Source organism: Stegodyphus dumicola, chromosome 4, assembly GCF_044657685.1.
Source record: "Stegodyphus dumicola isolate Sdum_Otavi_A_Nest chromosome 4, ASM4465768v1".
Taxonomy (NCBI): Eukaryota; Metazoa; Arthropoda; class Arachnida; order Araneae; family Eresidae; genus Stegodyphus; species Stegodyphus dumicola.
The window spans coordinates 159,017,539-159,029,792 of NC_140771.1; the positions used below are offsets into that span (position 1 = coordinate 159,017,539).

The 12,254-nt window shown below is 33.2% G+C and overlaps 1 protein-coding gene across 3 annotated transcripts in view; it reads left to right on the plus strand.

The window, feature by feature from the left end:
• LOC118203991 (galactose-1-phosphate uridylyltransferase-like) overlaps positions 1-12,254 on the plus strand; it is an 85,715-nt gene that overhangs the window by 47,201 nt on the left and 26,260 nt on the right. For all 3 annotated transcript variants that reach the window (XM_085815667.1, XM_085815668.1, XM_085815669.1), the window contains one exon: positions 3,711-3,767. In XM_085815667.1, coding sequence (XP_085671793.1) covers positions 3,711-3,767 — 57 coding nt within the window. The remainder of the gene's footprint in view (positions 1-3,710; positions 3,768-12,254) is intronic.

A 12,254-nucleotide genomic window follows, 5' to 3' on the forward strand; every position in this document is an offset into this window, starting at 1 on the left:
GTCATAGGTATATTCCATAGAAAATCCCATTGATGCAAATAATACATTCATGATGATAATTAAATGTTTGCTACATTTTCTGTAAGATATCTTTTGTCTTCACAGTATTTGAAATGTGATTTTTGAGGTCCTACAGGTTTGGAGAAATAATAACGAAAGTGCATTTTCAACACTGTCCAAAAAAAAATGTCGCATAGCATATGATCCAGTGATTTTAGAAGCCAGCTGCAGAGCATGAAGTCAGTGAAGGGATAAATATAATGCCAACCCAGTACAGTACAAAGTCCGAAATCCGGATGTCCATTATCCGGAATGATCTAAAATCCGCACCCCAAAATCTCCAACAATGTTTTTCTCCTAGGCTTTATGCATGCGCATTTGATGCCCCCTCGACGTATAATAAAACATGTAGAGTGTCCCGATTCTTAATTTCACTTTGACACTAAATAAAATACCTTGCTATTGAAGAAACAAACATTTCAGCATAAATTTGTACGATCAGTAATTTGGCTCCATTGCTGCATATCTGCTTTTTGGGTCGCATCTCAAACTGAAACATTCCACAAAGATACATCGCTGATCTGACGTCATCCTGACGAATCATTATTTATTATACTTTCCTTTCATCACCACATGTTTATCAAAACATGACAACTTGAGTAATGACTCGTATAGTGATACCTAAACAGTTTTTTTTTTATGTTAGTAATTTAATAATAAAGGAGTATAGTAACCTTTTTATGTTGAGGTTATGCTTGGTGATGATTATAGATTTAAGTTAAATGTGCTAAAAAATGTTGACGAGGAGAAATTTACCAAAAATTTCTTTCCGTATGCTAAAAATAGATTTTGTCGATGATACTCCTAGACCCAAAGATTACATTTAGGGCTATTTAAATTAAGAATAACTGATTTGTTATTCACATAAACCCAGAACCAGCGCCAGAGCTCTTATGGGTGCACAGAGTCTTAGAATTTAGAACCCACAGAGACTGCATCAGGCAGTAAGATATCTAGCCTTGGCCCTCAATAAGGCTGAAGTATATGTGGGAATTTATTTATTCAAAACTCTGATAAGCCTTAAGCATGTGCAAGAAGTAGAAATAAGTATAATAAATAACTAAATACAATTCAGGTTTAATTGTCTCAGTGTGCGATAGAAGCAAAATAAAATTTAACGGAACAACTTGTTGTTAGTCGCCAAGCTCATGATGCATAGCCAAATATGTGTAGTGAGGGATAGGTAAATTTGATGACGATAGCCGCTAATTTTAAAGGTTTTCAGATATCGTGAAACAAAGGTGAAATTTTTTGTAAAAAAATGTGGAGAAGTGGCAATAAATGAAGATGATATAAAGGACGTTTTTCATTGTGATGACAATGCTTCTCAATTATGAATGGTGAGATCTGTATTTTGGTTCTGGATTTAGAAAATATCGGTACTAATAGGGTAGAAAGTGACAGAGAAGTTACTGAAAACGAGAAAATTTTGATTGACAAGTTAGTTGGAATTCTTGAAACAGCAGTTACAGGACTTCAACAATGTAACTAAACAAGAGATTATGTCTATCTACAGAATTAAAGAGAAAGTATTAGCATGAAAAACGTAGCAACTGAAACAATTTACATTGAAAGAAATGTTTAATAGGGTAAACAAATAAGTATTAAGGGCCTTTTTCCCCTCTAAATTTTGATAGTCTTTAGATCATAAATACTTCATTATTTCATAAATCACTATTTCATATTTTTAATTTTATAATTTCTACATGCCATCTTACTAGATTTAAACTGATGATCTAATATCTGGAAAAATCCCATATCCGGAATCGCGGAAGTCCCGACGAGTCCGGATTTTGGACTTTGTACTGTATTAAGGAAGAAATTCACTAAAACTCTCATTTATATTAGAATGGTATCCAAATACTGCTAAGGATCTGTGTGTAATATATCGATTATTTGATATAATTTTTGCTTAACAAACAAATTTTATGCATATGTAATTTTTTGATATTCTGAATTAATCTTATTTCAAATAGTGTACAATAAATTTTATTTCACAAAGATTTAAATGTAAAAATTTTGCCCCAGACTACTTTTTTTTTTTTTTTTTTTAAATTTCTGATGCAATGTTCCCTTGAGGACAAGATCCTTAAGTTTTAAGAAAATCAATGAAATTACAGAAAAACATAAACTATATAAAAAGTACAAGTGAACATACAGATTGTAAGTGTGCAGGTAAGGAAAGTACATGTAAAAATTCTGTTATTTTTCAGTAACAGTTAAAATCTACTTAACAGCCATGAACTGGATAAAATTCAATTGGCATGCATAACTTAGAAGCAACATTAAAAAAAAAAAAAAAATCTTAAATAAAAATATTGATGTTTTTCAAAATAATTGCGGTCAGTCATGATCTTGGAATGACCTAAGCTGTTAGGTTGTAAGGAGAAAGCTGAAAAGTTGTTTCTTTTCAAGGCTTTCTTTTACATTCCACTGTATTCATGAATTTGGTCATCTAAAAGTGTTTGATTTTTCTGTTAACTAATAGATACTGCATATTTATCCTACTCCAAAATTATATGATTATTGTTGTGCCTTTACAAGTGCATTCTCAATTTTGTTGCATGGTTTGCAAAAATGAGAAGGAGTCTAAAAAAAAAAAAAATTGACATGAACTAGCTAATCTAGAAGCAATATATGCTTTTAAAATATTTGCTGCAAGTCTGTCTTGGTCTGGAACAACTTATAGAGCTGCAAGAGATTCTGATAATATTATGAGATGAGAAAATGAGCATCTGTATCATCATTGCAATAAAAGGGGAATTGAAATAGCTCAGGCTTTTCACTAAAGTTATACTAGAAGTTTCCCTAGACATGTAATAGAGAGCAGATCATAATATATGCCTATAGACATAGGCATTTATTGTGATTTACTTTGCTTTTCAATTTTTAAGCCATTTATATAAACATTATCAACTGAGGTAAGCGAGTATTAATTGAATTTATCACCACAGCAAGGAAGGTGTGAAGATCACAATCTAATGTTTTAAAGATTGAGATTGAATGTAATTTCGTTGTCTTGGTAAGATTTGTGAAGATGCAGCAATAGACTAGGACAAAACTAATGGTCGTATTTCAATATCCCCTTGAAAATCAGCTAAATGAAATCATCTGAGATCCTGATTTTTCTGGCGTGGTTAAAATTCTTAAAACAATGTAGTTGAGCCAGTTTTAACCAAGTTTATCAAGATTTTGTGATATGAGCATTAAATCAGAAGGCAATGATTATGAAAAAATAAGACAAACAAAACGTTGTATCAAACTCTGTTCTAGCTGTGATTTTAAACTCCCAAAGTTATATTTTAACTTCATATTCAGCATGCAAAAGAAATAGAAAATTTTTATTTTAATGTACAATACATAATATTGAATTTTCTACAAAATTACACAAGTTACAAAATACAAATTTCTTATCTTTGAAGTTTGTTACAGTTCTTTTCCTATTTGTCTGTTTAATCAAAGTTTTTTTAATAATTTTTTCATGTTTAAAAACACTTTTTTTAATTTCACTTATTTTAAATCATGTATTTTAAAGTTAGAACAAACATTCTTTCTTAAAACTGTCAAATACTGCCATTGTATTGAATAAGATTTGAAATTTTATATGTGTTATGACTTAATTTGTATTTAAATAAGGTATTTCCTTTCAGATCTTTGAAAATAAAGGTGAAATTATGGGATGTTCAAATCCTCATCCACATTGTCAAGTAAGAATTTATTTATATTACTACTCTTTTTGATTTTTTTTTTTTTAATTTTAACTTATGCATTACAACTGTTAATTTAAATATAAAATTTTGGGTAATGATATAGCATGCAATCTGCCAATTTTAGTTATCATTTATTTTTTAGATGGTGCCAATAAAATTAGATTTTTATTCATTTCTTTTTTGCACCACTTTATTGCATATTTGAATATGAAAACTATTGAATTTCTTATTTTTTGAAATTAATGCCAAAACAAAGAGATGTTGCAATACCCATAATCCAGCAGGAAGTAATACCTGGCTCAGTTATCATGAACTACCTTCTCATAAAGGCTAGTGTGAAGTATGCTCCTTCAAAATTGCTCCACATTAAAAAAAAAAAAAAAAAAAAAAAAAAAAAACCTCATTTAATTACATTATATTACATAGTACAGTTACATAGCAAATACACATAACACAGCTCTTTACACTACATTCTCAAAAGCCACGCCAACTCTCTCTCAAATCGAAACCTTTCTCACACATTTGAGGGGTGCTACAATGCCCTCTATGGGAGATCTCAACATACTTCCCACGGATGACCATTCAGGCCATCAAACTACCTCTTACAAAAAATGATTAATTAACATTATTCTTAGTAAACATATAATTTCTGGATTAAATAGTTCTTGCATATAAATGAGTAATACTAAGCCTAAACAACAAATAGATGTAAACAATGAATTATGCAAAATTAATAATATAAATAATAACATTAAAATTTAAAGAATTGAAATGAATATTGATGAATATCAACGTAAAGTTCAAATTTTTTCACGATACTTAACTGTCTATTGGTAGCACACACAATTTGTGAATGAGTCTCTTGAATTCACCATCTGCAGTTTTTAATTTTACTACACGAATTCTGTAATCATTATCTGGGTAAATTTCGGTGATAAGTCCCAATTTCCATTTTAAGGAAGGTGTGTTATCATCCTTAATGATTACTAGGTAATTTATTTTAATATTTGCTGAAGCACAATGCCATTTTGTGTGAACTTGCGGTTGAGTCAAATAGTCCTTAGACTATTTGCTCCAGAAGGACTGTGACATTTGCCGAACTAGTTTCCAATGATTGTGAAGTGTTAGTGTCTCGTCCCAAACATTTGATTCCGGAATAGCCTTTAACGATGTTCCTATCAAAAAATGGCCCTGTGTAATCACGGAAAAATCATCTGGATCACTTGAAATCGCTAACGGTCTTGAGTTCAGACATGCCTTGACTTCTGCTAGATAAGTAGCAAATTCTTCAAAAGTTAGAATTTGAGAACCAATTGCTCTTCTCATATGATATTTCATAGCCTTTACTGCAGCTTCCCACAGTTCACCAAAATGCAGCTCAGAAGGCGTATTGAAATTCCACTTAATTTCTTCCTCTATTAAGTATCTAGCTACCTTTTGGTCAGAACGATATGATTTGAGTTGTCTGTTGGCAGCTATAAAATTAGTGCCGCAATCATTATACATTTCCTCTCGTCTTCCACGTCTAGTAGTGAATTGTTTTAGAGCAGCTTTGAGGGAATCTGTCGCCCTGTCTTCAACTTGTTCTAAATGCACTGCCTTTGTACTAAAACATACAAAAACACAAACATAGATCTTCACTGCCCGAATACCGCACCCTTTCTTCAGTTTAACTTGGAAAGGACCAGAAAAATCTACACCACATTTTGAAAAAGCTCTTGCGAGATTCACTCTGGATGCTGGAAGATCACCCATTGTTTGATATGACAGCTCACTTCTATGTCGACAGCATGCTACACATTTGCAAATCATCTTGCAAATAGCTATTCGTGCATTAATAATCCAGTATCTCTGCTTGATTTTTGAATGGAGCATTTGCGCTCCTCCGGGAAGATATTTATAGTGATAATATCGTATTATCAGTTCTGTAATATAGTGTGATTTAGGAAGAATGACTGGATATTTTATATTCTGCGCGATGCTAGCATTTCTTAGTCGTCCTCCTGCTCTTAGAATACCTTCATCGTCTAAGAATGGATTCAACATATTGAGTTTACTGCAAGAACTCGCTAGTTTTTTTCTTTTTCAAATGATCGATTTCTTCACGAAATTCTTTCATTTGCACAGACTTGATTACCCAAGAATGTGCTAGGGCTAGCTCTCTCTAGTCTGGAGAAAATTTGATTTTGTCTTTGTTATTGATGACCGTTTCAAACTGGCAATAAATCTGAGACACCAAGCTATAGCTCGTAAAAGTTTCGTCCAAGAAGAATATTTATGAAGCATTTCATCAATCTCGTAATTCTTAATCACAGTAGTATGCGCAACACATTTTTTCTTCTCAGTTTCTACTACTTCCAATAGAATATCCTTCAGTGGATGCTTAGGGAAAAAACTATCCTTTCCTTTTAGCTAATATGGACCATACCACCAACGATCACCTTCTGACAAACATTGAGCTGGCACACCCCTACTAACTAAATCAGCAGGATTTTCCTTTTCACTGCAATGATTCCAAGACCTGAGATCTGATTTTTCCTGCACTTCAACTACTCTATTACCGACAAACTGTTTCCATTGTTTCGTAGAACCCTTTATCCAAAACAAGACAATCAAGGAATCGGTCCAATACACAAACTTATCAATAAGATCCTTAAAAACCTCTCTCAGATACTTTCCTATTCTAGCTCCTATGACTGCTGCCTTTAGTTCCAATCGTGGCAACGTCAATTTCTTCAAAGGAGCTACTCTGCTTTTCGACATGGCAAACGACACGGAAATGTCACCCTTATAATTTAAGTACTGACAGTATGCTACAGCACCATAAGCTATAGGATACGGATCGCAAAATATGTGTATTTCCATTTTTGAATTTACGTTCTCACAATATGCAAATAAATTTCTCGGAACTGAAATATCCTTCACATATTTAACCTGGGAACACCAGTTAGTCCACTTGATTTTAAGGTCATCTGGCAATTCCTCATCCCAACCAGTACCATGTTCCCAAATTTCCTGTAGCAAACACTTAATCCTAACTACAAATGGAGCTGCAAAACCAACTGGATCAAAAATCATTGCTGCAACATGCAAGACATAACGCTTTGTGCTCTTCAAACTCTCCATTTATCTTGCTATCTCTAACGAAAATGTATCATTTACTGAATTACAGTTCAAGCCTAAAACCTTCAACTGACAATCAGAAATATAAGTATCATTGCTAAGTCCATTCTGCATCCACAATGACCTCAGTTTCTCAGAATTACTTTTTAATTTTTGCAAAATCATACTTGCATCCATTAAAATCAACACAGCTACAGAAGACAACTTAAATGCCTCTTCAACACTATTTCCCCTAAAATATAAATCATCTACATACAGTGAAGAATTCAACATTTCAACACATTCAGGTTTATTATTCCTGTATTGCTTTAAGTGCTTTTTTATTGTTGCACTTAAAATAAATGACGATGACTTAAGAACCAAAAGGCAAATGTATCATACGCATTATTATGTAGTCTTCATTCCTATTTTCTGATAACAAGAACTTTTTAAAAATTTCCTATCCTCTTCTGAAATTCCAATCATCAAAAATGCTTTCTCTATATCAGCACAAAATGCAATTTTGAATTTCCTAAAATTTAAAATAACATCTAGTACATTGGGATTCAAAAATTCAGCCCAGTCTCTAAATAATCATTCAAAGAAAGATTTAGTTTCAATTTCGAACTACGATTGAAATCCACGCGAACTTTAGTAGTTTCGGTTCTCACAACTGCTCTGTGTGGCATGAAATATTCCTTCGCATCCCTAGAACATTCTTCAGTTATTCCTTCACTCTGCTGATCTTTAATTATGCCTTTGTATGCATTCGCCAACCATTCATTATTTTCAAAATTGTTTTTTGAGTCCTCAAGTCTTTTTTTAGCAAGACAAAAGTTATTTTTTAAATTCATTGGCTTTATTCTGCATAACAGACAAGTTTTGTATCTTCCATCTACAACCTCAAATTATCTTCAAATTTTTTAATCCAATTCTCATCTGCAATTGATAACTTATTAGAATCTGTAATCCCTAGAGATTCTAAATTCCATAGCAAACTGCATATCGGTGCCAAAGCAAAAATTTGTTGATACTATATTCCCCCAAATTTTATCCTCAGAATTATTATGTATTCTCTGCAGTTTAAGGCCAAAAACAGTTTGTATGCAGTTTAGCGTTTTGGCTATTTTTTCTACTTTTGACTCTTTAATGACATCCCCCCAAAAAATCTACTTCTATTAAAACGTGAATACCTTCATCTGAATCCATGTCATGCTAAATTTAAACCCCTTCGCTCAAAAATATTTTGAACATTTATATTGGAAAATGCAATGTGTGCAGCAGTAATCATTTCAGTAACTCGTGCTTCTATCTCAATATATTTCTTTGGATCGCTCTTGTTTCTCAGTGTTAACTTTACTACACTGTATGTTTTATTTATGGCTTTTGTGGACCTAAAAGCATAAACCGACACTCTTTCCTTTCGATTGGTTTTAAGTCTAAGGGCATCTGCCGAAGATTTTGTTATCCAAGATCTCTCACTGCCGTTATCCATTAACACCTGAGTTAGTTTAAAGTTTTCTTTCGAACAAGCCAGGACAGTATAAGTTAGCAGTAAAACGCTGTCATTTGACCTCCGATGAGAAGAGCTACATTGAGTCACCGCGCTTGAATTCTCTTTCCCTCCTTTGACTTCAGCTGATTTATTACTATTTTCGCATAGCAGGGAGCGGCGAGCTAAGCTGTTTCAGTTCTTGCATGGGTCGAGTTTTGTTTTACAGAATCGCACTAATTGGAATTTTGACGAACAGCAAAAACATTGATTATCTCTTTTTAATCTATTTTTCCTATCCGCGACACTTTCAAATTCACAAAATTCATGTTCTTTGCTATTACAAAATATGCAGTTTCTTTTAACATTTGTAGTATAACTAGCAGTTGATATATTCTGATTAATATTAAGCTTTTTATTTTCAAATTTCCTAGAATTACTTTTATATTTATTACCAAAACTATGATAGTTTTCAGTTTTGTTGCTAAATAAATATGTCCTTTAGCTAGACCGGTCCGTCGAGCTGGAGATAGCTCAAACTTATTTAATGAAACTTAACTTCAGTAAATGGACTGTATTATAAACAATAACAAATTAATTTTAACAAAAACAACATTATTGAATACTAGCACACGCATGTGCTTATAGTTGTAAGGTTTTAAGTTAACCTAACCAAATTTCTTTTTATTTTAAGTTACCGTTTCCTGTAAACTCTTATTTCAACTTCACTTCAGAATGAGCGCACGGTTCAGCTTAATGCTAATTTGTGTTGGAGCCAAGTTTTGTATTTAAAGGTTAGTGAGAAACTTCTTAGGTGTGAGAGAGCTTTTAGTTTCAGACCACTTCGGTTCGGTGGATGTTCGCCAGATTAGTTAGTATTTAAATTCTTACGCCTTAGCGCTATTACTCTAAATACTGATTGAAGTCATTTAAGTGCGTTAGTACTTAGTAAAGGCTTGCTACGCACCATAGATAGGCCAATCTCGCGTTTAAGCTCTGAGAACAGCGACTATTTAAATTTCTATTTAACAGGGTTGCCACGCTACCTGGAAAACCGGGAGAACCGGGAAAAGTCAGGGAATTCGAAAATTGACCAAAATATTCAGGGAAAAGTCAGGGAATTTAAGTATTTTTGTCAAAATCTGGAAAAGTCAGGGAAGTTCATACAACGATCCTGCCAAGAAAAGCGATTTTTGCGCCGACGTCGGAAGAGGTAACTTTTTTGGCGAATTATGTATCACGTGAGTGTCATTTGGGTAGCTGGCATAGAGCCAATTTTCACAGCTCCAATTTGATTGTCTTTTAGAAAGGCAAAGCAACTTTCCCGCAACTTTTGGTTTCCAATATTCTCGAGAATCGCATGTGCAGTGCATGAACTATAGAATGTACCCGTTCTCGTATAAAACACAATGGGTTTAATCCTAGTATACGGTACCATGGAGGTTAGAATCAAAGAATATGTATTGTAAAGAAGGAAAACCTCTCTGCAACAGATGTGGCTGTGGCTCCGTTCCATCATAGAGGAAAACAGCTGTGCATGTCTGATATATCTGTTGCCAAAGCTCGAAACCGGTGTCGAAGTTCGAAGGTCACGTTATCAAGAGTTCATAAAATGAATATCGTTTAAAATTTCTTTAACCACTTGCGCTAAAAAGACGTGCCACGCACGTCAAGCTGCTTTTGTCTCAAACCGCGAGCGACGTGCACGTCGATAAGCATTTACCGCAAAAAGGAAAATAACGTGGTGCACACGTCGCCTAACAACAGGATTGTTTATTTCTCGAGTTACAGCTCTGGATTGCACTCTCAGATGCGGAGCGGCGTAAAATGAGACACTTTACCACTTGTTATATTGTAGCACACGGCACCGCAACCGTGAAGTTTAGTCTTAGTGCAAGTGTTTAAACTCTAAAGGAAAAGAAAATATTTTTTGGCGCAAGTAAATTAATTCATGGATTAGTTATTTGCAGGGAAAAAAAAAACTACGAAAATCCGTTTTTAAAATTATTGCGAAAAATCCAAGAAGAAACGTCCTTTGATAAAACGTTTCTTCTTGGATTTTTCGCAATAATTTAAAAACGGATTTTCGTAGTTTTCTTTTTGTCAAAGAGCGTTTCTTCTTAACACGCGTTTCTCAATTTCCTGTACACATCGCGGAGAGGGAAATTCTGGCCGCCAGGTTCCGTCGCCAAATCCCCTGGCAAATTTTCCCTCCGCATTCTAGCGACGTAATAGCATTTACTTGTATGGAACCTTTTCTTCTTTACATAGACGTTCTTTGGTTAGAATAATAATGGGATTTGGCGACATCTTGATGCGCAGTAAACGGGTCATTTTGGTCCTGGCGACAATTTTCAAAATCGTGCCAAAGCCTTACCGTATACTAGAATTTTACCGCAAAATCTTTTTAAACCTTTTTTTTTTTTTTTTTTTTTTTTTTTTTTTTTTTAAATAAATGCCTTGCCATTTTGCAGTAAAATAAAAAAAAATAGTAATCAGTCATCTAGGCTAGCCATGTAATATAACTATATTCGCTAAAATATCGTTGATTATTCTAATTCAATTTTTAAGTAATTATTTTTATGTTATTCATATAATTTAATGTTGCTTCTTCCCTCTAAATTTATTTATTATTAGTAAATAATATTTCCAAATTTCAGGAAATTTTCTCTGGCATAATCCTGAAATTAATTATAGCAGTATGATGACATACCATCACGAAATTTAATGCACATATTTTTTCCTTATGTATGCTGCGAAATAAATATAAAACACCTCAGTTTATTAAAATAGATTTCTTTCTTTCGTTTAGCTGCAGAATGTCTGCAAAAAAAAGCCTTACTTTATTCCAGATTGGGAGGATTCTAATCTCAATCTTCAGTGGAGAAAATAACTATTATAATTATATTTGTGTTTTCATGTGTTAAGGTGCCTTTTAAGAACATACCTCACGCAAATTAAATTTACCTAAAATCTAACCTAACTATTTAGCATTGCATTGTGATTTATAAGGACCGGATTAGCCTCGTGTTGAACTGGTGATGATCATAAGTAATAATTAAATAAAACATACATTTGTTATCCAATATATATATATCTTAAATTTTATTAAGTTTCTTAAGTGGAAAACTAAACAAAATTATCAAACAAAGTATACCAAGAATAATTAAGAATAAATGTCCTCTGGGATTTATTGAATAATTAAGTGAATTTGCTACACAATACAAGTAATACCATAATTAATTTACCTCTTAGCACACCCAACGTACATTACGCGGATAGATTGGAATTTTCTTGAAACACACCTGGAAAACCTGGAAAAGTCAGGGAATTTCATTCTCCTGTTTGAGTGGCAACCCTGATTTAAGCTTTACTTTAATTTGTTTGATTGTTCAGTTTAGACCCAAGCGCGGTCATTATTTTTCTGTTATCACTCCTGAGCTGGGAGTTGCTGTAAATAGTGATTTAAATAAAAAAGTCTTTTACACCCTTCTGACGTAGTTCTTCTAGCACTCCCAAGAACATAACTGCATTCAGCTCACTGTTTCAAGATCAGGACCTTGATACTGTGACCATTATGTTTGCCAAAAGTAGACACAGAACAGTTAGTTCTGATATAGTTACGTAGCTAAAAGCGAGCAACCGTATGCTCTTACATCAAAACAATCTGCATACGTTCTAATCAGCAAAAAAATGAAATAACTTTAGGATTACACTAAAGTCAAACTGTGCTTGGCGTAAAACAATGCTGCAAAGCAATACTCTTCTCTTTGTCTAGAAAAGTAAAATAAATCTTTAAAATTCCAATCACTATCTGGGTACGTTCTATTGAATTCTAAAACAAGTTCTTTTGGAATTCTTTCTAACAAAATCAATAAAGTGCTGAAAGA